General features: G+C 42.1%; 2 protein-coding genes across 6 annotated transcripts; one reads left to right on the top strand and one right to left on the bottom strand.

Moving 5' to 3' along the window:
- Window positions 1-1,965: 1,965 nt before the first annotated feature.
- zgc:158766 (uncharacterized protein LOC100009641 homolog) lies at window positions 1,966-23,359 on the top strand. 5 transcript variants are annotated; one of them, XM_034554242.1, is made up of 25 exons: window positions 1,984-2,034; window positions 6,949-7,146; window positions 8,175-9,408; window positions 12,507-12,710; window positions 13,276-13,399; window positions 13,783-13,876; window positions 14,356-14,442; window positions 14,597-14,713; window positions 15,086-15,184; window positions 15,431-15,573; window positions 15,682-15,820; window positions 15,921-16,043; window positions 16,145-16,309; window positions 16,489-17,197; window positions 17,285-17,360; window positions 17,815-18,064; window positions 18,366-18,455; window positions 18,711-18,935; window positions 19,108-19,278; window positions 19,374-19,551; window positions 19,725-19,841; window positions 20,208-20,486; window positions 20,969-21,201; window positions 22,007-22,076; window positions 22,994-23,082. In XM_034554242.1, the coding sequence occupies exons 1-24, from the start codon at window positions 1,984-1,986 to the stop codon at window positions 22,049-22,051; spliced, it is 5,151 nt and encodes a 1,716-aa protein (XP_034410133.1). In that variant the 3' UTR covers window positions 22,052-22,076; window positions 22,994-23,082. The 5 variants fall into 5 exon arrangements, 4 of the variants coding, with proteins under 4 accessions (XP_034410130.1, XP_034410131.1, XP_034410133.1 ...); XR_004611265.1 differs by having other exon boundaries at window positions 1,966-2,034; window positions 16,489-17,360; window positions 22,007-22,126; window positions 22,994-23,078; XM_034554239.1 differs by having other exon boundaries at window positions 1,966-2,034; window positions 16,489-17,360.
- si:ch211-269k10.4 lies at window positions 23,288-26,915 on the bottom strand. The gene is made up of 6 exons (XM_034554243.1): window positions 26,612-26,915; window positions 25,963-26,144; window positions 24,630-24,749; window positions 24,273-24,329; window positions 24,073-24,180; window positions 23,288-23,946 (listed from the first exon to the last, which is right to left on the bottom strand). Exons 2-6 carry the CDS (start codon window positions 26,128-26,130, stop codon window positions 23,848-23,850), a joined length of 552 nt encoding a protein of 183 aa, XP_034410134.1. The 5' UTR covers window positions 26,131-26,144; window positions 26,612-26,915; the 3' UTR covers window positions 23,288-23,847.
- Window positions 26,916-26,958: the final 43 nt, after the last annotated feature.

Below are 26,958 nucleotides of genomic sequence, written 5' to 3'. Positions count from 1 at the left end.
AACTCGTTTAATTTAATTTTGATCAAGAATGTGACCCTCTAAACAATGTTACATCTTATAACCACATGGTCACTTTGGGACACTTTAGTTTACAGAGTGTCCTGGTGTACTCTGGGTTTTCAGCCATGGAACACAACGTTCCCAGTGCGAGAGCCTCGGGGGACCTTTGCTGCATGTCATACTCCCTCACTTCCTGTCAGCTTAATTTAACTTACTTCAAAATCTTTGAAACATAACTACTCACCGTGAGGCCATGACAGAGAGGGCTACAGCCTCACTTTCATAATTACACAGGGCTGACTAAAAGTGGGCATCCTGTGGCTCAGTTGGCTGAGGCGTCGGCATCTTGGACATGAGCCGACCCGAGACCTTTGTTGACTTCAATTTGAACCGTTTTGTTGTTAATGTGCCATCATTTCAACAAAATGTGATAAGTATGAATTAAAAAGAAGGAAAAGGAGAAAAAAAGAAGGAATGGAGAAGACATCAAAGGAGGAAATCGTCTCTCACTGACAGCCCAGTGGAAAAGGCCAAGTTAGCAGAAATTATAGGGTCAAACATGGCACCAACATTATGGGACTTGGAGAGAGAGGAGTGTATATTTGCATAGTGCATATGCATGGTTTGTGTGTGTCTGTTTATATAGCAGATTATACAGTAGATGTATGCATAAGACTAAATGTAGATCTACTGTATATATAACAATAGGTGTTTTCACTGGTTTATGGTCTTCCCTCTTTTTTGTATAAATGTCTCTGGTGTCCCAATGTGTTTGTGTGAGCACACGTGTGCTGTGAGACTGCATCAGGTCTTCTTGTCTCCGTCAGGTCATTGTGCACCATGTAGTGCCTCTCCAAATATAAACTAAACCCAATTACCGATCCTCACTGCCGTCTCTGTTTGCCCGGCTTAATATGATCTTCACATTTTCACACAAAGTGTGCATTCTCACCAAGCATGTTTCTCCCTGAACAACGGTTTCCTGTGTTCAGGAAGAAATGGGAAGGAGCTAACAAACTGTCACTTTGCTGCATTCCAGCGGTAAAAACATGCTCACCTCTCCTCTGTTGTTGTGTCTCGTGAGGGTTTTTCTTTTGATGCTTGTCAGACGTCATCGTCAAGGAATGTTAGCTAATTATATAATTGAGTTTATGTGTGTGTCTCAAACTCAAAAACACTTGTGTTCTGAGAAGATTTTTGTTTAGTTTATATATTATTTTAGACTCAAGATGCCATATCTGTCTTAACAGGAGGATGTCCCGCATATGTCAGTGGTTTGTAAGGGCCAGTTTAAGGATTGGGTATTCCTCTTGCAATATTTAAGGGGAATGCCATTGTAGAGAGTGATCTGAGCAACCAAGCCTATGCTGATGTCTTCCTTTCTTTTTCCTTTTGAAAAGCAGCAGAATAAGCTGAAACCCTAGTCCATTTGTATTGTCAGGACAAAGAGAGACCATTGTGGCAGGAGGGGTGGAGGGGAGCTGTCGGTGGAGGTAGGGGTGCAAGGGGTCAGGGGGAGCAGAGAGGAGTTAGTCAGAGCCCGACCCATGCTGGGTGGAGTGTTTGGGGGCTCAGGGCGGTGGGGGTGCGCAGGTCAGGTAGTGTGTTTTATTTTCTCTCTCTATCTGAACGATGAGCCTGAAGTTGCAGCAGTGTGCATTATCCAGCTGGAAGAGGTTTCGGTAGCAGAGCAGCAGCAGGGCGGGGGAGGTTATGTCGGAGAGAGGGAGAGAGGATGAGTGACGAGGAAGCCAGCGCACTGCCTCTCTCATGCTCCGACAGGAGTTCATTCTGCTCCAGCTGCCTTCACCACAGCACCCAGAGAGCTGGAGAGAGGAAAGGCTTGGGACCTGTTGATACCACAGCAATGACTTGCAGCACTTACAGGGTGGATTGTACACTGGATTTTTGGGGTCGATGACACTTATTTATTTGTTGAAGTTTGGTCTTTCGTCTGGTGCCTAAATGCTGTCACTGGGCAAAATGCACTCCAGAGCAAAGTCCCGGAGTTGTGACAACTACCTGAGTATTAAGGTACGAACTTTAAATATGTTTGCATTACAATTTAACTGAGACTTCTTTGAAGTTTCTGTATCTTTTTCTGCATTTATGTGTTTTAACTCTTCGGTAATAATGTGTGTTATTGCGCACTTTCAGGGGATGTTTTTAATGTCTCAGCTTGTAGATGGCTGATAATGTTACATCTTGCTATATCGTTTTTAAGACGAGCATAAAGTGTATGCGTGTGCGTGATCCATCAATCGGTATACTGTCTGTTTATATCAGTTAATGTTTTTTTTTTGTTTCAATTATATTATGTCTTTATTTCCTTGTTTGTTTCAATAAGATAATTTAAATTCGTCACACCGTGTGTAAATGTTTGCATTTTCAGCAACATTTTGTCTGCTGCTCTCAGATACTGGGCTGTTTGTAGCAATCTTTGTTCACTTCGAAGGACATTGACAGAGTACTTCTTTACTGATGCCCCTCAACATGTTCTCCAACGGTTGCATAACAGTTACAATATGAATGATGTGACTCTCTACGTGATTAAAGATTAGGTGTAAATTCTTGACAGGGAGCTAAACACTGGAATGGAAGACCAGATCACATTTTTCAATTCGTGAATGTCTTTCTTCAGTAGCTACAGACATTAATGTGTTTAAGCTGTGGGCCATCATCAGCATTTGTGGGCCTTTATCTGCAAACCAAAAAAAGAACGGGGTCAGTGAAAAACACAAGTTTGTATCCTTTCTGATAAGTTAGGTTCCTTTATCATCCTCCCACTTGTTTTGGTATGCACCCATGCTATATTTACTCTGCAGAGGTATCAACAGACTTTTGTTAGTCTCTTTTGTCTCTCCTGTCATTGCCCATCAATGCTGTGATTGGTTGAAGGACCTCCATTCACTTTTTGTCTTCTTGTTGTTAGCCTTTCCTTTATGCAAAGGCCTAATCAAACGTGACAATGTGCATGTTTGTTGTATACAGTGCAACATATATGTAGAGGGTCTGTGAGGGCTGTTGAGGAACAATATCCTGCCAGTGTTGTTTACATCCTGTGGGACAAAGTCATTAGTTGCCGACATAAATCAAATATTTCTGCTAACCAACATGGGGATCGTTCTCTCTACTCCGTTGGGGTACAGTTTCATTTTGTCTTATTTAAAAAAGAAAATGTGCATTTTGTTTTGTGCAATACTTTTTAATGAAACAATGTGTAGGCCTTACACTGAACATCTTATTCTATAGCCGGATGATTAGCAGATATCTGTATCTTATATTGCAGTCACACCATAGGAATGTAGATGTGAACCAAGTCAATTAAAAATAGTAACTTTTGCTCAGGTTTTTGTGCCAGTTTATCACCTCCAGACTTCCATCATTGTTGATCCCTCTGTCACCCCACAAACCCAGCTGTGTTTGGCGCACAATCAGTGTTGGCCTCTCTGGGTTAAAGTTTATCATCTGAGATAACATTGTAACATTTACTAAAGTGTCTTTTTACATTGCCATTCTAATATCATGACATTGTCTACCGAAGAGCACGTTCTGTAGTGATCATACACAGAGAGACAGTTTATTTGGGTCTTACATATCTATGTTTGTGTGTGTGTATTCATGTGCAATTCAGTTTTATTTAGTAAAAGTAAGTTAGTGTGTGCCTTTAGCTGAGACACTCTGTGACAGCACTTGTGTGAGAGCAGTAGTCAGATAAAGAATATATCCGATTTAAACAAAATGGTATTTTGATTTAAGAGCTTTGTCAGGCAATATTAGTAATGTTACGTCTTAACTTTATTGGGAATTGTTTATATCATGTTTAGATCTTTTTTCTGACTTTATATCACTGCCCATTTCCTCGCCTCTCATCCTCTAATAAGATAGGATTTCTATTGCTACGAATCAAAAGCTGAATCAAGGTTCAATGGTGAGGTCTCACTAGACCCTTTTGTTGGCGTCCTGGCACCTGGCGGCGGGGCAGGTCTGAGCAACCTGTGGCCTTTGTCAGCCTGTGGCCTTTGAGGCTGTTAGCAGGTTGGTTAGTGAGCAGTCTGTATGGGGGCTCCAGGGCTCTCTTGTTACACTCCCCTGGTGGCTTCATGCTCCACTGGAGGCCTGGTAGGCAGCGCCTTTTGTGTCCCTGACCCACTAAATGTGTCAGTGACCACCTCTCACTCGCTCTCTCTCTGTCTCTTAAGGTCTATCGCTCTTTCTTTATCTGTGATCTTTCTATCCCTCTGACTTTGGTTCTTTTCTTCTTCCACTTTGCAGTCTGACACATGCTTTAAAAGGTGCTGTAGTTACCAGCTAATATAACATTTTAACATGGTATATTTCATGTCTCTTATTTACTTGAAGTGGCTCACAAACCTTTACTTACATTGCAATATTTCTTCATATAAAAGAGTAAATATCATTCAGAGACATAACTCACATCGTTCAGCTAACTTACCCGCTATGTGCACCTTCTAAACACCTGGTTTACTGACAGTGCAGACAAGAGTGTCCCACCTGGAGCTTGAAGCCATTAATTACCACCTCAGTCCTCCATCACTCAGGCGGCCTCTTACAAAGACCTGGCATCAGAAAGGGTGGGACTTCCCAATCTGTCCCTGTCCTGGCTGAGGGTCTGAGACTAGAGACACAACCATACACACTGCATTCCTCTGTGGCTCAGAGCGAATGGGAAGCTCAGCTTTGGTGGCTATACGCTCAGTAGCTCTGATGAGACTTGCAGATATGTCTCCGACTAGCCAGGTGACACTTTTTTGAAAAGTTTCAAATGCTTCTGGACAATGGAAAGCAATACATGTTGTACCTTATGGAAGATGTTTTCTACAGGGTGATGATGTGATACTATTACTCTCAATGTAAACATTGTGTTGTTGTTTTTTTTGTCCATATTGTAGCATCGGATTACATGGACAGCCACTCCTGTGCAGCAGGTTAAATAACATTTGATTGATCATTGTGCTCATGTCTCTGCTATGTTGAGTAATCGTTCGTCAAAACACTACTTATGTCACTACCACTGTTTTGTGTCTGTCTTGGAAACCTCAAGAGAAACTGGTGTGTCCAAACTATGTAGTGAGAGCTTTCCTCCCATTGTTAGCTTCCCTCCAGTAAAACACCATGTTATTCTTCTCCTCCCGGGTGCAACAGTGACTAATGCCCAGAGCCATTTTTGTCTCACTAAAAGCAGGCTGACTGCTAATGGAGGTAGGCGTTTTGTTTCAGGGCACAAAACACTGTACAGCACATACCACTTAGAGAGGCGGAGTACACAATGTGTGCCTTGTAGTAGAGTCGTGGCATGTGTACGAATGCACTGAACTGTACTCACTCTCCTCTAATTGATGGTGCTGAGCTGCTTAGATCAACAGGACAGATCCTACAAAGGGTGAAACATGGGCAGTCTGACAGGATAAATTCACCGGAGCATTTCTAAGCATCCTTTATTTATTTTTTACACACTTTTATTGTCATGTAAATGCAGCGAAGACATTCAAGTGAGAGTTAGGAGCTGCGTCCTCAACCCCCACGTTCCTCAGCATGGTACACAGTTGTCATAGTGTGGGACTTTCCCTGGCATTGCTATCTATCTGTGTGGTTATCATCAGAGGCAGATGTCTCTCTTCCAATGTTGTGTTCCATTCGGAAAGGACAGATAGCCGAGGGATGTTTGGCCTTGGCTCCGACTGCTGAGAGGAAGGTCATAGCCTGAACCATGAGCATAATTACAAGACCGGGTCAACCTCATCCAGGACGGCTGTAATCCAAAATGTCCTGTGTCATCCCCCGGACAAGTTGTAACTAACAGTGTCTGACATGTCATCTCTTCTGGTGGGGACAGGTGGTGGTTGCCCAGGTCGTGTAGGGGTCAGATAAAAGTCAGCGATATTGTTGTTTTTAATGGGTAGCATTGCACTATCCCGGCCTCAACTGGAGTCCAGTCTGTATTTTCCAGTTTTGGTGTTTGTGTCCGCTGAGAGTGACGTCACTCCCACCAGGTGTTTCCCCTCTTGCTGATGGAAAAACCATCATGGCTGACGTTTCCTGTCATGTTCAAACTTCCTGACTGTCTGGCTAAGTGGGATATTGCTCACTAACTCATGTGCAACTGTATGTTGGGTGGTAGGAAGTCATGTACAGTAGGCAGATTGTCAGTTGGTCATAGCTGTGCAGCCTTTGGATGATATGTGTATGGCTGATGGTCTGCCTGTTGGTTGATGGGTCCACTATTGTAATATCTCAACAACTATTGAATCTGTTATATTTGGTACAGACGTTAATGGTCGTCGGAGGATGAACCATTACAACGTTTGTGATCCCCTGGCTTTTCTTCAAAGGGCATCAGAAAGTTGACATTTCTTGAAATATGTTGACATCTATTAGATGGATTACCATGGGATTTTTTAGGAAATGTCGATTAACCTTAGCTGTACTTTGTGTTTACTTCTAACTAGCAAATGCTAGCAATCTAACATACCAAACTACAGGGATGTACATGGTAAGCATGGTAAGTGCTAAACAGCAGCATGTTAATATGTCATTGTGCGCATGTTAGCATGCAGACCTCTATCATAAGATCTAAGCCCCGAAAGTACAGCCTCTTTACTAAAGACTGTTTACACACAGGAAGATGAAGTGCGTGCAAAAAAAGATCTGTCAAAATTTAAAGTATATTTTCTGACTTTCGTCTGTGTGTGTGTTTTAAAAAAAAAATCTGGATATCATTCTTGTACACAGCCAATGTTCACTCCAAGGCAAAAACCTGTTTAGAGATAGACATTGCATTTTTTTAAAGGATCACAAGCCCAAAAGGTGGGGCACCACTGGTTGACTTCCATGTCAATGTTTTGGTGTTTGCTACCGTGACACATTTAGCACAAACTTCATCTGATGAAAGATGTCCAACCTAATCCAGATATTTTTTTTACTCAGGACACTGAGTCTTTGGACAGCTGTATCCAGAGCACCTTGTCGGCCCTGTACCGCCCCTTCAGTGCCACCGCTGCCACGGTCCTGTGGCAGCTCTTCAGTGTGGTGGAAAGGCAGTACCGAGGAGACGGCCTCCGCTGCCTCATCGACTTCTTGCTTCCTGCCAAGAGAATCCTGCAGATCATCCAACAAGAAACCTGTGTGAGTTGTTGCTAGATGTTTCAGATTTCACTTCAAACAGATTGACTAGTTACTAACTAAAGTGATTTCCTGCAGGACTGTTGGAAATACAATTTTGAGAAAAGGGAAGTGAGGACGCGACGATGAAAAATAAAACCAGTAGTCCCACTAAAACTTGTATCCGCGTGTCAGGACATGTCAACTCATGTCCTTCCCAAAACACTTCAATTATATATTAAACATTCAATTATAAATATCTTGAAAGATAAACAGCTGAAGTGATAAGACTAAATGTTTGTGACAAAAGAATGTGAGAACAGTACTGCTGAGTGGGAATATATGAGTGGGAAGGGGGAGTATCAGACTGAGACAGAGGTGATTATTGTTCCGAAAACAAGCTGAAAAGCAGCCATCTTTCTCTGAATAGGGAAACAGAGGGAACTGTGGTCTGTTTGAGAGGCTGCCATGGACTCTTGGGCCCAAAGTGAAATTCAATATTCTCTCTCACAAGCTTTGATTGCTGTGGGTTAGGGCTCTACAACCAAAGCACTGTAACTTTATTCCTCTGTATTCATCTCCGCGGTGATTACACTATGACGATAGTCATATATCAATAGTTTCACCTAAGCCTAGCCCCTGAGACCGGCTTGCAGTGCTTGAGATGAGAGTCTTTGTATTGCAGGCAATATGAGAGGCTTCAGAGGAAGATCACAACCTCATTCTGAGCATTGACATTCATAAGAAATGAAAAAGCCAACCCTTGGGCACAGTGTCTTTGCACTTAGGTTATGTTTTTTATTCTGTCACAGTGAATATTTGTTTTGTGGTTGCTGCGAAACCAGGCCTGATCAGACAGGTTTTTCTCCTTAGTCGAGTAATCACTGACAGTGATTCATCCAGTGTGCCCAATGAAAACATCTTGCCACTTCATTAAAGTTAAACATGTGTTTGAACACAACTTTGCAGATGTCAGTCATACCACAGCTGAGCCACGATACACAGATGATAATCTTTTATGGGAGTGACTGATTTCTCTGTTTTTCTCTCAGGTGAGGTTCAGAGGATTGCTGTTCTATCATGAGGGGTGGCCTCTCTGCATCAACGAGAAAGTCGTCCTGCAGCTCGCCCCTCTGCACAAAGTGCGCCTAAAGCAAGGAGACTTCTACCTACAGATTGTTCCTTTAGGCCGCAAGACTTCAAAGCTCGTAATAAAATGTCTGTCGCTCAGTGGGCAGGCCATCACAGAGGTCACCATCGCAGAGAGCATGTATGGCAGTGTCTTCACAGCTGAGTTCTTGCAGAATGTAACACGTGACCGTAACCTGCACCCACTACAGAACTGTCTGCTTACCACTGGTACGGCTGTGTACAGGACGCCGTGGAAGAACGTGGTCAACCCACTGTTTGTCAGCAGCACGGCGGACGCCATCATGCAAGCACGCTGCAGCAGAGGTGGCTTCCGCGGCCATCTCAGCACCTGCAGCACCAGCGGATCCACAGGGACTCTTGACAGCCACCGCAGCTCCAGAGAGTCTCTGCACTCTCAGGGAGCTGACTCCATCTTCTCTGAGCCCACCTCCCCAAACAGACACAATTTGGACCCCAGCAGTGAGAACCACAGTGTCGGTTCACCAGACACTGCTACACCTATCATAGAAATTGAAAGGTCCACTGAAGAGTGTGGAATAGGAAGTGAGGATAGAGGTGGGAGAGAGAGAGGGCCAGGGTCCAAGATGCTATCTTTCACTACGGACCTCAGTAACCCCGGCCCTCGACGACGCCTACCAAGGGACTCTGTTGCATTTGAGAGCAGGAGACTTTTCAGGAAATCTTACATGGAGGCCCTGCAGAACCCCATGAGCCTCGGGTCAAGCTCTGAATCCATTCTGGAGGAAAGCCCAGAGCACGGTGCTGGTCTAAGAGAGAGCTCAGTGACACCAGGGAGCAGCCCCGACACCCGGTCTTCCTCTAGAGAACATTTATCTCGGCGGTTGGGTAGCCGGAGCTGGCTCAGTGGTGATGACTCCAGACCCAGCACACCTTTACTTTACTTACAGAGGGGGTTGAGGAGCGCAGAGAGAAGGGCAGAAAGGCGCTCAAAGTCATTGGAGAGGACTAACAAGGCAGGCCAGGTTAAAGGCCACCGGGAACGATCCTCTTCTGGAGGCTCAGCTACCACCTCCCCAAAAAAGCTTATAAATGGCTACGCTCTTCGTTTTGGGAAGCTCGATGTGGAGGCTGCTTTTCCTGGCTCTGAGAGGAGAACCAGCAAAGAGGAGTCAGGTATGTGATGCTGCACTGATTTGCTTTCTTAATGTAGAATGACCCAAGTACTGCACTTAAGTACAGTTTTGAGATACGCGTACTTTACATTTCAGACTGTATTTTCAAAATAATTTATCTTTATTCCACTGCATTTATTTCACAGCTTTAGCTGCAATAATAAGTATTATCTGTTTAACCAAAGCAGGACTTAGCTTATTTTTCTGTGCAAATAGACCCTCATGTTCGTCCCAAAACTGTGAAAAACACATCAATGAGCAACACTAATATACGGGGTGATCTGTTCCTTCATCACAATAAACATGGGCATTGTGGTTTATTTGAAGTATCCCATATACACCATGGTGCTTCCATTAAAAAAAAAAACTCATAATACATCCATGGCGGAAGGAGTCCCCAATAAACACAAAGTGTCTAAACCCTAAATCACAGCTACTTTTGGAGATTGATTGTTTTTTTGGGGGGAAACGAAACTACTACTGACACTTTTAAGATTGACATTTTCTGTAGGAATGAGTGTTATATCATAGATATAAACAGTTTTATTCTCCAACAGTGGTTGAATCCTCGTCACACTCCATGACTCATAATTTCTTGCTTTTCAAGTAATATAACCTCAGGGTGTTAAAACCACACTTAACCACTCGTTCACTCTTAATAGCCATATAATGGAGGTTTCTCATCAGGCTGTGTAATTATACCCTGCAGCAGGAGTGGTTATTCATCAGGTAGTTGCAGTCTGAATTGAGACAGCCCATAACTCTGAAACGCTGCCATTGGTGACAGATTGCTTTTCAAAGCCCACACTGTATTTTTTGGCACGTTGAGTATACAGGTACGGCCCTAACCAGGAAACAGAACTTACTCAAAACCCTGTGTTTTCTTTACCACTGTCAGTCTTTGTTTTTGTGTTGGCTCATACAGGGTAGCTCAGGAAAGTACCGCCAAGGGAATCATGCTGTTTTTGTCAAAACACAGATTCTTCCGTGAATTGAAATGTGCAGACCATAGTTAAGGCTGTTAATACAGATTTCATAAATAAAGGTGATTATACATATGTTCATTTAAATGTGTTAAATACACACCATGCAGCAAAAATATAGTAGTTAAATCACATCACTTGCGTTCCTGAGATTACCTCAGAGAGGATTGTATTTCAGCTGTTGCAAAGCGGGTTTCTCACAACAACATTTTAAAGGCAACAAAGGATCCTGTAAACCCTGTAAATCAACCACAGGGACCCCAGCAGCCCACAATGAGATGACCCTCCAATGTTATTGGGGCTGGGGGGCTGCACTGATCCCAGATGGGTTGCCTCATTTACAAAAGTGTCCTTTGTGAATCAAATCAGCCACTGGGTATCCACGAAAAAAAGCTTTTCAAACAACACCTCTGTCTTTGGAGAGTCCATTCAGTCCAGAAACACAAGACCTAACCTGCGCTGACTCACACCGCTCTGTAAAGAAATACTCCAGACGGGTTGATTACTCATTATATGAGCCGGCAAACTGCAATATCAAAACACTTTGTGCGTAATTTATGTGATCAGTAACTCAAAGCTCCAGCAACCAGTGCAGATTTAGCCTCTTTGACGACCTGCAAACGTGTCCCACAGACTACAGAAAAAGCCGACTTTCACACAGGACAATACTCTGGAGGCTTTACTCTACGTTTGTCACTTCCTCTGAAAACAAAGCTATTTAGGAAACATGCAGCAAACACAAGCCTGGTCACACAGTCGCACAGGAAATGCACTGACTGTTTGAAGACAATAGAGGCTGAGCTGGGAGGGTTTACTGTCACAGAACAGGGCAGGACAATACAAGAGGCCTCAAACTTTTTTTAAAGACAACACACAACAGGTGTCCATCAGACACAGATCCATTTGTCACAGATCTATCAGCAGAGCTGGTTGAGCAATGGCCTATCAAGATTATAGTTTATTACTACGGCTCTCAGAACAGCAAAGTGGCTGTCAGTCAGCTGGTCAGTCCAACACTTTGGCCAGTACTTTGGTTTATGACCAAATTCTGTCAGTCATTAAAATTCCCATCAGCCTCAGATTCACTTTGTGTGATGCTAACATGCTAAACTAGGACCAGCTGAACATCAGCATGTTGGCATGCTGGTATTAGCATTTAGGTCAAAGTATCACTGATATATATATATATATAAAATATATAAGTGCTGTGGTCACAGCCCAATTTGTAGACTAACAATGATGGCACAAATAAGAGTATACTTGATCATGAAATCAATGCATTTGTTGAAATTAATGAGTAGATCAGGTCTGTGATATCAGTAGGGTAGAAAGTGGATGACCAAAGATTGGTTTTGTCTCGCCAAAACAAGTAAGTAAATTAAGCTTATTTAGAAAAGCACTTTTCATAGAGCAAGAACCCAAAGTGTTTAATTCACAAGAATAAACATTGAATAAAAAAAGTGAGACCACAAAACAGCAAAAAGAAAATAACTATAAATTACAACTCAACAAAAAAGCCACAACTCATGGGTGTGTTGTTAGAGGAGATCTTCTTACTCCGGTCGACTAAACACGGGGCGCTACGAGCCCTGCTGTGCACCATGTCACAACCCCTGCAAACAGGAAAACAGCGAGCAGCAAACATGGCAAAAAACTGACGGACTGTGGCACTTCCGGAAGCTACTGTACTGTGCATACTGTGCCATCCATCTTGACCTTTCTTTGGTTCTTAGCCAAGGCACAGTGAATTATCCCATTGGGCACACAGTGAATACTTTGTTTAGCTGCCGCAGCAATAGGATCTGTGTCAGGAGCGTTCTTACAAACAGAGCCTCGAGGTATGGAAGGCTGGCGAGGAGGATGTGAAGACATGAGTCTAATAATGCCATGAGTTACCTCTTGACTCAGGCTGACTGAACACCTGGGCTCTGGGATGAGTCGCTACTAGAGCACACTGTCACCACTAATAAACACTTGCTTCATGACGTATTACGATTAGTACGAAGGTGAAAAGAAGCTTCTAATTTATATTGCCCGTACAGTATTTTTGTACAGTTGTGGCTCAGTAAGTATCACTTAGACAAAGTGTGCCCACTATTTATACTTATTTCAACAGGACAGCGCGATGACGCCATCAGCATTGAGAGCAGACGGCACAGGCACAGTGGAGAAGAGTCGTACAGCCCAAAAGCTGCCAATGGGACGGCCATCCGGCCGGCTTCGGCATCAGGCTCCTCCTATGAGAGTAACTCAGCTCGCCCCAAACTGGTGTCGGAGGTCAATGAAAAGCTGCTCACATCGGGTGCTGTGATCCTGCCAGGTAGGCAAACAGCGACTCAGACACAGCTGATTTTGATGCATTTCAGTCAAATTAAATACACCATTTCTATTGCTCATTACCTTATAATCACTTACACTGCTATTATCCTACAATTAGTTTATGATCTTTTGTGTGAATTATGAGTATTAGTTGTTTATGTCTGGATAATATTGTAGCGTATTTGGACTCTGGTAAAAGTCACAAATGCAGAACTAGGTATTCATTTTTGGGCCATTACTTTTTGCCACCTCATTTTTAATTTAACAGATTAAGAAACTCAGAAAGTAGTGTCTTGCTCTAAGTAACTATCTAATTACTAACTATTAATCTAATCTAGATATAGAGGAGAACATTGACTTGATTTAGTTTAGTTTTAGTTTATTTATTTGCACAATTTAAAGACTACATGATATTACAGTGCAGGAAGACTCCACCTATATTATAGAGAACACCAAATTAATATACATAAGGTATGACTACATAATATTGATGTGAATATTGATATTGATGAGTTCCCTAAAGCTTAAACATTCCTGACCCCCTGCTGGCATTTCCCCTCATCCAGGAAACAGAGATCGCAGTGGGAGGCCAGTGCTGCAGGTGTGCACACGAGCTCAGGTGTGGGCAGGTGAGAGTTGCACCGTCAAAGACCTCACCTGTTTATTGGGCTACTACTATTCCACGCTGCGGTAAGTCACGCATACTCTGGGTTTTGTGTGTGTTAAGAATAACTCCAGTAACATTCACACCTGTCTTTTTACACCTGGGGTGAAAGAGGCTACTGTTCCTTGCGGCCTTTAGCATGTTTCAAATGTTCCTTCACAAGGAAGTTGTTATTAAGAGCTTGTAGATTAATGGAAAAAGTCAGTATTATTATATAGAGCATTATCAGTAAACTTAAGAATAAAACAATTGTTCGTGGTCAGTCTCACAGGGTCTCTCTAGTAGCTGCTGCTAGATATTTGTGTGTGTCCTACAAGTGTAATTAGAATGATTGGATTTAAAAATGTCTCCCAATCTATCCAATTCAGGTGACAAAGAGAATACACTAACTGTAATACTTTGCTTTCAGGAAAGAAAGGCGTGATCAAGGCTTAACTGTTGTAATAGACAGCAGGAGGCAGCAGCCGGTTCCAGCTCTGTTGTCATCTCTGTCTGAGTTGCAGGTGAGCCCGCAGCGGAAAACATGCAATTACCCTCCAACACACACCCAAAGAGTTTACAGCCCTCTGAATCTCTGTTGTCTTCTGAGCTGTATTGTTATGTCTTGAGGTTATCATACAATGGCATTCCTTACACGTATCTTAATGTTCTACCTCTCAGTCTTCTGACACAGTTATTTTTTTAAAAGAGGCACTCCTTTAAATTCGTATTGACTTCAGTTCCAAGACATGTTTGTGAAAAAAGGCTGGCTTCAGGGCTCGAGTGGAGAAGCCTGTGCTTACTTGTCTGTTTTGAACCGCACACACTGGGAGTGGGCTGGCTGCAGCCCACCTATAAGAGACATAGTTTTATACTGATGTCGGGATGTTAATTCTGTAAACCACAACACGTGCATTGTAAGTCAGTTTAGCATATCTGTGTATGTTCATTTATTTTATTTATCTTAATCGACAATGCTAATGATTGTGCATGTTTTTTTTAGACGTTAGCACCAAATGCACTTTACACTGTTCTCTTCCTGGTGGACAAGGAGACAGCGGCCAAACCTGAGAGAGACATGGATGTACAGGTAAATAAGGACTCTTATTATCAGATCGAAGGGATTTGCAATAATTCAACTAGTTCTTACTCAATTTGATGAATTCCTCTCTAATGTTGTTGCTGTAGTCTGTGATGACACGGAGTATCAACCTGAGTGTGTGTTTGTGCTTTTCTTGCCTCAGACTGAAACAATGTCCTCTCTGAAAGCCCTGCTGAAGCACATCGACCAAACCCAGCTCACACAACACCTGGAGGGCACCTTCCACTACGACCACAACCACTGGATCCACTTCAGACAGGTAGGTGTGACGGAGGTGGCTGGGCATTATAAACATATTTGTGAACTTACTCATGGCGAGGTTGGAGATACCTTTCGAAAAACATAATTATAATTCAGTTGTTGTGTGTTCGTTGTTACTAAGACATTCTTTTTTATATTATTCTTTGTTTAATGTTATGTATAAGTTATGTATTGTTAAAACAAATGGCTCCTCTTGGCCAGCTGAAACATGGATGGTTTGTGGCCATTCTTGAATCAATCCCAGGGACCAATTTTGGACTTTTCTCCAAAAGACCCGTGTAGATTTTGAGAATGGTGACGGGCTACAGAGATATTTTATGTTTTGACACTATTAGTGCTGATAATCTCTTTCTCTCTGTCTCTCTCACAGAAAATTGACCCATTTGCCAGCAGTTGTAGCGCATCCATCTCCTCCCTCCAGGAGTCTATCAGCACACTGAGCGGCAACGGCAACCTGAAGACCTCGAAGGTCAGACCCGACCCCCTGCAGGCAGTCTTGCCTCCTGATTTATGTGTCTCCACTCACTCACAATAGCGCTCTGCCGGCCTCTCTCCTCTTAACTGGAGTAAACAGTTCAGGAGTGTGTTTCATCGTTACTTTCCATGATCTTAGTGCTTTTCGTTTGAGTTTTAAATGAAACAGATATTTCACTTGTTCTGTTTTTACATCCCTTCTCCATTTGATTATCTTCACCATTGTGCATGTTTAATTCAGGAGGTGTCTGAGGTATTGGAACAGCAGAGGCATCTTATGAAGTGTGTGTTGGAGGACACCCGTCTAAACAGACTGCGTCTAGAAGGAGGAACTGTCCTCGCCCGCATCAGGAAGGAGGAGGCCTGTGAAAATGAAAACTACAGGTACTGAAGAAAGAATGGTTGGACTCAATATGAGTGAAACCGGAGGTGGTAATATAATTGACTTTTCACAACCCGCTCTGCCCTGTTATTGTTTTTTTGTGCATTTAGAGATGCTGTCGACATGTTGAATGCACTGTACAACCAAGTAGACGAAGAGGTCCATAAGCTTGTGATCCTCTCAAACAAGTCTCAGAAACAGTTGGAGAGCCTGCTGGAGGTGCGCACGTTTGAGGAGCAAACGCAACAGGTGAGCTTCAACTATTCCACTCTTGAAATTGTTATTTGTGCTGTTTTCTCATTCAACAATTGGGATATTTAATCAATGAACAATATTGTTCTCTTTCCAGATCAAACTCTGGTTCAGTGTCGAAGGAGAGAAGCAGCTCACACCGTTGGAATCGCTAACTCTGTCTGTGGCCAAAGTTAAGGAGATGCGAGAGACCTTGGACCAGTTTCTTGAGGAGACGGTGGTAAATATGGACACAATACAGTCCTCGTGGACCACCTCCTATGTGTAATTCTGAGAAGACAATCAGTGCTAAATTGATCCGTTTTGTCCATTTCCTGACAGCACAAGCAGAGGCTCGGCCTGCAGCTGGTGAAGGAGTCTCCTGAGTCCCTTCCAGGTTCGGTTCTCCTTGACTTTAAGCAGCATCTGGGCTCCATCTTAAGCCGAGTGGAGAGGAGGAAGGCCCAGCTAGACATCCTAACCAACCTGAATGAATTCTATGACTCAGTAAGTATTTACACATAATATGGATATGCTGTCCAAAGTAATGCTACATTTTGAGTATTTAAGGATTAGTATAAACCTAAAATCTCCTTTACAACTGAAGCATACGCCAGACATTTGTCAAGATTAACCATATTGTGTCTCTAACATTATAAAGATGAATCACTCTTTCAAATCCATAGGCAAACCAGTGGATGGAGCACTGTCAGGATTATTTTGGCCACCTGAGTCTCGACTCTTCAGGTGTTGAACTTTTGCCATCTGTGGTGCAGATCCTGCAGGATTACTACACCGAGGCATCTAAGTTCTCCATGGACAACTTCAGCACTCTCAACAACATGGTGCTCTCCTTGGAGAGTCCTCCACAGCTGCAGCAGTGGAGCACAGTGTGGCACAAATGCCAGCAAACCAAACAGCAGTTGGAAGAGAGGTTGGCCCGAGCCAGGACAGCAACCCCTCACTCCACGGCTGTTGACACGGTGGCTTCTTTAAAGATTTCTGAAAGCCAGACTGCCACTACAGAACAGCATGGAGCGAAAGCATGTGTGCTTTTACCTGTGCTAATTACACCATTACCGTTTGAGGACAACAAGCCTCACTCTGCTGGGCCTTTCTCCAAGAGCCCAACCAGTTCAATTTCCTCTTCCTCACACTTCCCGTTCTCCCCCGAATGCGACAGCAAACTGAGGCAGAGTCCATCCATTTTTGACGACACGGACAGCGACTGCACCATCGACTCGACCATATCGTGTCACTCGGAGCCCGTCTACTCCGGTGCAGCCCGCCTCCGCAAGCAGCCAATGAAGAAGATCATGAAGAAGACCATGAGCTTTGAGCTGACCCCGAGGGACGGTGGTCACTCAGACGTCAGCCACATCCATGGCTACACGGGTGTGTACATCAAGGGTTTGGAGGTGGCTAATAATGTGTCTGCAGAGAAGAAGCTGCAGAGACCTGACATATTGAGCCCTGCATTAGGACGCAGCCGCAGCATGTCGACGCCCTCCAGGATCCAAAACAGACACAGTGACGGAGAGGGGAAGAAACATAGCAGGTGAGGCAGCGAACCACTGATACTAGATCTGGAATGTTACTCTACACGTATTAAAAAGTGTATAAAGAGAGCGTGGACAAAATTCCAGAAAAAAAAAAACATTATTAAATGAATTACCAACTCATGAGTAAAACAGGATTTATGGTTAATTGTTTTAAATCTTTTCACATACTGTTCGCGTTTCAATTATTTTCATCTTGTCTTCCCTGTGGAGATTCCTTGACAAATATGGTTTAGTTATGGTTCAAGAAACCCTAAAATATTCAGTGTATAATAGAATAAAGCTTTGAAGAAATGTAATATTCTGAAATAAGTATTTAGCATGTTTGCTTTATAAATCATGCAAAATTCCATTATTTTTGTTTATTATCTGAAGTTGTTTGTTATTGTAATAATAGTTTTACCAGTGCATCATAAGTACTCTTACAGTTTATCATGTCTTTTTGTTGTCCAGTAAAGTACAGCACATAATGGATGAGATGATCTCCACAGAGAGGGAGTATGTTCGCTCTCTCAGCTACATCATTGAGCACTATTTCTCCGAGATGGAGCGCCCGGACTTGCCACAGGACCTGCGGGGGAAGCGCAGCATCATTTTTGGGAATGTTGAGAAACTGTGGGACTTCCACAGTCAATATTTCCTGAAGGAGCTGGAGTCATGCGCCCACTCCCCGCTGTCCATCAGTAGCTGTTTTCTCAGACACGTGAGTCCAGACAGTGAGTTAGTCAGAGTGCCCCAAGGCGGCACGCTGACAGCCTAAAGACCGCACTCTGTTTGAATGTCTCCCAACAGTTGCGATTGTAATGATGCGTTGACCTGTTTCCAGTGTAGTTTCACACCGTTGTTGTTCCAATACCCATCTAGTCACTCAGCAGCATAATGAACCCATGAAATTACATTTTCAGTCTCTTAGGAGCTGAATCATTCATTGTATTTTGCAAATCATACTTTAATGCATACTTCTTACTGTAGTCAGTGTTGTAACTTGTTAATCTTGTGTGCAGGAGGATCAGTTTGGAATGTATGCTCTGTACAGCAAGAATAAGCCGCAGTCCGACGCACTGCTCAGCAGCCATGGGAACGAATTCTTTAAGGTGCGTCTGGAAACTGTGGTTACATTCCCTCAGAGTGGCAGGCCACATGGCATTATATATAATGCCATGTGGCCTATACACTAAATAAATGGATCACAAATTAGATTCTGAGCAATTCCTCGTCATGGCCAATTTTGATGGCCGATGTTATCTAATCACAGATCAATTAGTATCTGAATATTTTATTGAACTTTTTCATCCCCATATTCAAAAGACATTGTGCACAATAATGATCCTCACTGTGTCTGTCCCCAGAATAAGCAGCTGGAGCTCGGAGACAAGATGGACTTGGCGTCCTACTTGCTGAAGCCCATCCAGAGGATGAGTAAATATGCGCTGTTGCTGAAAGACCTGATCAAGGAGTGCAGTCAGTCCCAGGAGCAGGAGCTAAGTGACCTCCGCACTGCGGAGGAGATGGTCAAGTTTCAGCTTCGCCATGGCAACGACTTGCTGGCTATGGATGCCATTCGGGGCTGTGATGTAAGAGCCATGTGCTGCTGTGATGAATATGTTGATTTTAAACTGGCAAGACATGATACTATTTTTGAGTTGGAGGTCATCTTGTTATGTATACAGCAGATTGAGGTCAGAGTCCCACCAGGATTTGTATTGTTCTCTCTGACGCATGTGAACGGCCATGTTTCCTCTCCAGGTGAACCTAAAGGAGCAGGGTCACCTCCGCTGCCAGGATGAATTCATAGTCTGGTGCGGACGGAGGAAATACCTTCGCCACGTCTTCTTGTTTGAAGACCTCATCCTCTTCAGCAAGACCAAGAAGATAGAAGGAGGATATGACTTTTACATCTATAAACAGTCCTTCAAAGTAAGAATTTATTGTTTGGGGATCACCTTTGGTCACATTTATGCTTGTATAATGATATTTGAGTTCATGTTTCTTTTCTATTCGGTTCTACTCAGACAGCAGAAATAGGTATGACTGAAAATGTCGGCGACAGCGGCCTCCGGTTTGAGATTTGGTTCCGCCGGAGGAAGTCACAGGACACGTTTATACTCCAAGCCAGCGCCGCAGAGGTCAAGGCTGTGTGGACAGCTATCATAGGGAAGATTCTGTGGAGGCAGGCGCTCAGAAACAGAGGTGTATTTCATTGTAATTTTGATCTGAATATATATATATATATATATATACATATATATATATATATGTATATATATATATATATATATATATATATGTTTGTGACATTCAGGCCCTTTATCTTGTGTAAGACAAAGGTTTTGTCATTAAAGATTTCCTTTTCTGGATTCCAGAGTTGCGCATGCAGGAGATGGTGTCCATGGGGATTGGAAGCAAGCCTTTTATGGACATTAAGCCAAGTGATGCAGCTATCAGTGACAGAGCCATTGACTATATCATGAAAGGGACAGGTGAGCGGTCCTTGTACACTTCATGTAATTGAGCCTTAGTGTGCTTGTATTGTTCTTATCCCTCTTTCTCCTCCTCTACAGTTTGTTGCATCTTCATGATTCACGTTGTAATTATGCAAACAAGCAAAAAGTGTCTTGGTTACTTGGCTCTTGCTTATAGGTGGTTTAATGCAAGTCGTATTATGAGAGTTTTTTTACTGATTTGAAGTAATTACAACCGCAGTAAACTATTTTACATTACTCCTCTTTCATGCTGTAAAGAAACTTAATTATTGTCATTAACCACCACAGGAATGTTCATACATTCTTGTCACTTTTCATCCCTCCCATGAACTCCCAGCTCACTGTGTTTGTCTCTGCCGACAGAGGCTCGGACCAGGGCATCCATTGCGGTGTCTTCGTTTGATCACTCCACTTCGTTCAAGAGACCTCACTCCACAATCTCCAACAGCAGCACCTCCTCTTCCAGCAGCCAGTCCTCCTCCTCCCTGCTGGGCTCGCTCAATCTTCATCTTTACTCCTCCCCCTCTCACCCGCACACACATCCATACCTAGTGACCAATGTTCCCTCCTTTGCCCAGTGGCCCTACGACTGCATAGAGGAAGATGAGCTGGAGCAGGACTCCGGGAGCCAGCCCTCCATGAGTGAGTGGCTATTTTAGCTTTAACTTTATTTTCAGTTAAGTATAAAAAAAACGCTAGGAAGTGTATCTGGATATACTTTGATTTGATTATTGTCAGATACAGAAACAAATCAGGGTTTAAATAAGATTTTAGAAATAAGATTTTTAGATGGTACTCTACTCAAAGATAAACACTATTAAAATAAAGAAGAGCTTCAAGATAAATAACCATATTAATTGCTATCAAATGAAACAATGCCTCTATGTGTAGCATCTTTACCTGGGTCGATGGGGGATTACTGAATACTGCCACAGTGTCTTCTTTGCTGCTGCCACTAGGAGTTGCCAAAGTCAACAGAATTAATACCCAACACACAAGTTAGGTTCTAACGCCAAGTTGGATATCAAACTTGGGGACTTCTTGAACTCTTAATAGGAAATGAATGGAGTCATTTGTTGCTTTATTCAGTTTTAATATACCTTCCTCTTTGTGTTGTGTTCCAGTCACCGAGAGCTCAGAGACATCCTCCCAGTGCACCTCCAGTGACAGTGTAACAGGCCTGAGTACCCTCACGATACCCGGGCACCCCAGCATCGTCATGGACTCCTACAACAACAACAACAACGAGCCCCCCACTTTCCTGTGCTCCTCCACCACTTCCTCCTCCATCGCATCTCCCTCGATATTCCAGAAAGAGGAAGAGCTCCAACCCCAGGGCACCAAGTTCATCACAGCAGTGAGTGTTTGATTATCTTCTTTTACTCGGTGACCAAAAGTCACACTTCTGCACACACCACGTTGTTTCATGAAAGCGTATTCTGAGAAGCGCAGCCGGAGCTGCGGTGACACCTGTTCATATTTCGTGGCTCTCTCTCAAGTCAAATCAATTTATTATTTATTTAAGGTCTGTGTTTTAGCTTAAGCTTACCTCAATGTAGAAGACTTCTACATGAAGTACTTAAATGTTTCACCCAAATATCTTTCAGAAAAACAAGATAAGAAGTCTATTACCTATTGAAAGACGTGTGTGTGTGTGTGTGTGTGTGTGTGTGTGTGTGTGTGTGTGTGTGTGTGTGTGTGTGTGTGTGTGTGTGTGTGTGTGTGTGTGTGTGTGTGTGTGTGTGTGTGTGTGTGTGTGTGTGTGTGTGTGTGGAGCATTTAGGGGGTTCTATTGGCAGAAATATAATAATAATAAATATGTATGCATAATCACTAGAAAATAAAATATGAATAGGGTGAATGAGCCGCTTGAATTGCCTAAAGAAGCCTAAAGCCAGGAACATGACTGGTTTTAAATCATGATAATAACCTTAATTTGGCTATTTTTTTTTTTAATCATGTAATTGGTCATATAAGGAGGTTTAGGATTAAATCTCCTTCAGTTGTCTGTTCGCACCAGGGTTTGATTGACAGCTTTCACACCTGCTCAAACGAACCAGAATACCAAATGGACCAAACACATGAAACGGATCTAAGTGGAAGAGAAAATTTAGAGCTTCAGTTTCACTCACCACCTTTTTGCTGTTTTGTTTTTTTACCAGAGCAAGGCCTCTCATATAGCAGGAGGCCTCTCTACTGTGGTGTGACTCAGAGCTGAGGGATTTCAGCTCAGTAAGTAAGCATTGTCCCCAGAGCGGATCTGTGTTGCCTCGTTAACAACTGTGAGGAACCCGACTGACTACTAATCTGTGTGAAAATGTGCTTTTGGTGCTGTTGGTGTGTGCTGCATGGCGGTGTGTCCTGGTGGGTTAGGGGGCTCTCCTCCTGATGGGTTGTTTTGTTTGTAAACCTCTGGCTCTCCCTCTCATTTTCCTCTGTGCATCCGTTTGACATAAGGAGGAAATTTGTGTTTTCAAGAGTTTTAATGTATGTTTGAACACACGCATGCAAGCAACCTTTTTTTGGGGCTTTGGAATCCATTCATGTTTCTTTTTGTTGATGCCTGAGTGTTGTGTTTTTAACAAACTGTTACACTTGTTTGTTTTTATTTGTTTCTAATTTTCAAAGTCAGCTTTTACAGGACTTCATTTTGAGAGAAAAAAACAGCACACTACTAGTATTTATATGCATAAAATAAGGCAATGCAAATAGAAGCATAATAACAGATCACTTTGAGGTTGTAGGACTGAAGCGCCTCACTGTAATTACATAGAGGCACATTTCTGTGTAATAAATATGAACTTCTGTGTTGCTCTTATGCTGTAGGACCCGAATGGCACTTTGATTGTGCTGCCAGAGTAAAGCATCTAAAGAAAATATTTGAAAAAGAATTTGATAATAATGTTGCTGAAATTATCTCCAAAATAGTTCAATTTTGCTGCACTGATATGAGAGTTACTGATATTGTTTTGACAAAATCTATAATTTTGTGTTGTATAATGCCGTATTACAACTAAAAGGTGTTTAAAGGAGTTTTAACAGGCTCTTTTGTTTACTGACATTCTTAATATTGCATGCAGAGTGAAATAAAAGTGTGTAAATATGTTTTTCTAAATCTCCTTTCTTGTGTATTCCTTTTTTCTTCATAGCTGTGAATTCCTGAAGCTGAATGATGCAACAGTAGTTTGCATATCAGGACAAGGAGATGAAAATAAGAGGAGTCCAGCTTCGCAGCACTAAGACTTTAATGGATGAAGCTCAACTATTATATGACGTTTCATTATGATACTGGAAATTGGAAATTGACACATAATTTACACTGCCATGATGGTACGTCAGAGGTCTGTACATTTGTTTTAATGAGCTAGATATGTATCTGTTTATAATGTAGATGAGGGTTTTTTTATGTATTTTACATACAAACAAAAAATAGCAGGCAGATCTATCCAGACAATATCTTTCTTTTGTTGCCAGTTTTCTGTTATGTCAAGCTTGTACAGGTGATTAAAATGTTCAAAACACGTTGTTGTTATCATTTCTTTGCCTTTTTTTTAACTTGAAATTAAGTATTTCCACTAGTGGCTAATGCTCATATCCTTCACACATCTGGAAGTGTGAGTTTATCTGAAAACACATTGCATATATTTCCACAGTGTCAAACCACACAGACACCCCGGTATATAGATCGACAAAGCAACGCGATGAGGCCCACTACGACCGTTACCAAGAGAGACGCGGAGGTTGAGCAGTGGTTTCTTTCCTTCACATGAGAGAAGCTGACATTCATTTACCACAAGTCGTACGTTCTCAGTCCGAGTCAAACACCAGACCACAGCCCGGGTTTCAGCTCTAATGGGCAATCGAGACAGAACAGCAAGCCACACGAAAACAAAGTAAAGGTCTCCATAATTATTTTACACACGAATATACAAGCCGCTGGTAGTTAATATACAGACAGTTCATTTTAGTATTCAATTCTCAAATGTCTTCTTCGTTGGAGTGATCATGGAGATCTGGTGTGTTTCACTTTTGAGAACCAGAAGCAAAGGATTGCAGAGAGAGAAACTTCGAGCCCCAACACACAAAGTTCCAGCACCTCCATCTGTCCGAAACACAAACATGGTTACGTGTACATTAGTTTTATTTGAGAAAATATATGTAATATCTATTAGTTAAATAAGCAGTTTGAAGTGTGTTTAATGTTGTCCTATTCTTCACACGGTCTTACCCTCAAATGTTGTTCATTTTCTGAACTCCAGTGAGCCAGGTCCACACTGATCAGACAAGCTGAAAATGCAGCGATAACAATACAGCCGCTGTTGACCACCAGGGACACCTGGAACATTAGCCATACGTTATTATCTTTTTTTTAATTCATTACCTAATTGTTGTCAGTTGTTTCTTGGCCTTGGATTGAGTTGTACTTACAGGTAGTAATACTGGATATTTGAACAACAGGTTGGAAACAACTCCAGCAATGATGAACTGCAGAGGACAAGGATGCACAGTCACTATATGGAATACAGGTTCACATTTGAACATTTGTTTTAACAAATTCTAGAAAGTATTAACAATATTATGGACTTGTAAAAATGTTTAAAGTGTAAACAGTTTGACAATAACATTGCTTTAGCACTTCAGGAAAATATATTATGTACTTATGTACTTTGATTGAGCTAAAGCATCTAAAGAAGAAATATTTGAAAAAGAGTTTGATAATAATGTTGGACCTTATAGTTGAACTATTAGTTTTTTTCAATGTAAGCAGTTTGAGCAGAAACTTACAAGGGCTCCGGTCAGGTGGGAAAGTCTGAACAGCGTGAGAAAGGATTGTTGCATCTCCTGGGTTACTGCAAAAAGTATTCCCACTCCAACACTGAAGAGACCGCTCACCACCTGCAGAGACTGAGAGGCACAGAGACACTTCATGGCATCCTCTGTCCGTGGGTCACATGCACCCTAATTGCTTATTTTTTTGTACCATTTTATACAGAAAGAAATTAGAATATTGTTGCCCAAATGAGATGTATTTTCATCCAAATCATGATAATAGATAAGCATATAACACAACAAGGGATTTTTTTTACCTTTGAGAACATTGTGCACATATTCATAGAATTACAAAGACAGGATTTTGTGAGCTTGTGCACTTAAGAGGTAGAATACCACAAAACCCTCAACCAAGCATTTCCTGTTGTTGCTGTCCAAAGCTGCACAAGGTGTACACGTTATTATGGGCTTCCTCCTTTACCACACCTCTAATGTGTCTGTGATATCGTGCATTAACTGTGTTGTAAATATGTCGAGACGTTAATAAGTAAAATATTGTGATCACTAATGCCTGGACTTTGCAAAGTCGTTGCAGTCTTTGAGGTCTCGGTGTTGTACACTAACTCGATTGCACTGAATTGGGGTTTGAGATCCCCCTTTTTTTGTCTTTAAAATGTGTATGATCCCTGTATATATGTTTGTTTGAATGTAGAGGACTCCGAAAATAAGATATAGAAAGATGATACATTGCAAACGATTGTACCAAACAACAAGTCATTAAAATCCCATTATCGTCTTTATCCTGAGAAGAATGCAAAGTATTTGCACAGTAGAATATTATAATACAGCTCCTTTTCTTCTATGTTTATACACAATATGGTTGCAACTTACAAACTATGAAGAAATGCACTCACACACAATATAAAAGGCTGCTACTGAAACTGATTGATGGGCAGACTGACCATGTTGTCCATGTCTCAGGGTTGGTAGTTCCATCCTGCCTCTGATGAGCATCTCCATTAGCAATGTGAACGTGTGTGTTTAGCTTTGCATTGTTCAGGAACAAGAATATAAAGGAGTTTGTATGACTTATTGTTGTTTGGTACAATCATTTGCAACGTATCATCTTTCTATGTCGTGTTTTCAGAGTCCTCTCCATTCAAACATATCACATCTACTGGTCATCGTATATATTTTGAGTGCAATCGAGTTAGTGTGCAACACCGACACCTCAAAGTTGAGGCAACACATTTATGACACAATCTCAATAATAGTTCAACAATATGAGCTTCTCAAAAGGTTTGTTTGCCTGTCGCCACGGCATCCTGAGCAGTTGTGTTTCGCTCACCCCCAACACAGCAGGTTGTTTCTGCAGCAGGTCGTGCAGCGGCCCTTTGCGTTCGGGCATGACCTCTAAAGCCTGGTAATGTTGCATCATAGGCGGCTCCCTCGGCGCGGCTCTGCGTGGCGCCTCATCGCCTCCACGGATGTCCATGTCGACATCGGCACAGGCCATGGTGCTTGTCTGACCTGGAGGGATGATGGTTTGTCGTGTATCATATGTGTTCTGTAATTTGTGATGTGAATCCTGTGACCAGAGAGGTGAAAACACAAATGCAATGCCAGACAACAGTCCTGTAATACGGTGTGAAAATGTAATTGTTGCTGACAATATGAGGCGGTGATTCACGTTTTTGAGAGCCTTGGTGTTGTTTTGTTAAATTACATTATATAGTTTTATAAGTATTTTATGTAAATAAGGCTAATGCAATATTAGAGATTAATTTTCCTTTGTCAACACAAAGTACAGCTTTGAAAAGAACTAAATAAACACCTAAACAATTAAAGGATCTGTGTTAATAAAATCTAATATTAATAAATAAGGTAGTGTGTATTGCAGGCCTTTTGCAGCTCCCAACAGTCTAATTCTCATTTACTCACAGATACATATTTCTTATACGACACAATTAGCATTCAGTATAATTTTCATAACTTACCTTGTTTGGCTTGAGAAGTATCTTTTTCACACTCTGTATTCGCCTCAAACAAGCGCCTCACTCTTGAGGGTGGTTTTCACTTCCCTGCAAATACTTTGAAAGATGAGGTCATGTCTTTACTTCCTCACTCTGCCAGTGGTCTCTAGAATATCATCACGTTGAACCCTCAGTGCCATAAGTGGTATTTATAATTGGAAAAACACACTTTTCTTTGTATTTAAAAAAAAAAAATAAGTTCAAATTTCTTCTTGGCAGATTTAAATGTTACCAAATCCATCTGCACGAAAGGATTTATGTGTCTTTGTGTGTGCGTGAGAGAAAAATAAGTGTGTGTGGGAGGGGAGGGG

Source organism: Cyclopterus lumpus, chromosome 16 (genome assembly GCF_009769545.1).
Source record: "Cyclopterus lumpus isolate fCycLum1 chromosome 16, fCycLum1.pri, whole genome shotgun sequence".
Lineage (NCBI taxonomy): Eukaryota > Metazoa > Chordata > Actinopteri > Perciformes > Cyclopteridae > Cyclopterus > Cyclopterus lumpus.
This window is presented reverse-complemented; position numbering and strand designations above follow the sequence as displayed.

Bases quoted from the DNA above. Each gene is read 5' to 3' on its own strand.
- zgc:158766 (XM_034554239.1), top strand. From the start codon at position 1,966: ATGCTGTCACTGGGCAAAATGCACTCCAGAGCAAAGTCCCGGAGTTGT. The intron at 7,147-8,174 runs GTGAGTTGTTGC...TTTTTCTCTCAG, and splicing joins TCATCCAACAAGAAACCTGT to GTGAGGTTCAGAGGATTGCT. The intron at 18,456-18,710 runs GTGCGTCTGGAA...GTCTGTCCCCAG, and splicing joins ATGGGAACGAATTCTTTAAG to AATAAGCAGCTGGAGCTCGG.
- si:ch211-269k10.4 (XM_034554243.1), bottom strand. From the start codon at position 26,130: ATGGCCTGTGCCGATGTCGACATGGACATCCGTGGAGGCGATGAGGCG. The intron at 24,750-25,962 runs GTGAGCGAAACA...TGTGCCTCTCAG, and splicing joins AACAACCTGCTGTGTTGGGG to TCTCTGCAGGTGGTGAGCGG. The intron at 24,330-24,629 runs GTAAGTTTCTGC...TGTCCTCTGCAG, and splicing joins CCCACCTGACCGGAGCCCTT to TTCATCATTGCTGGAGTTGT.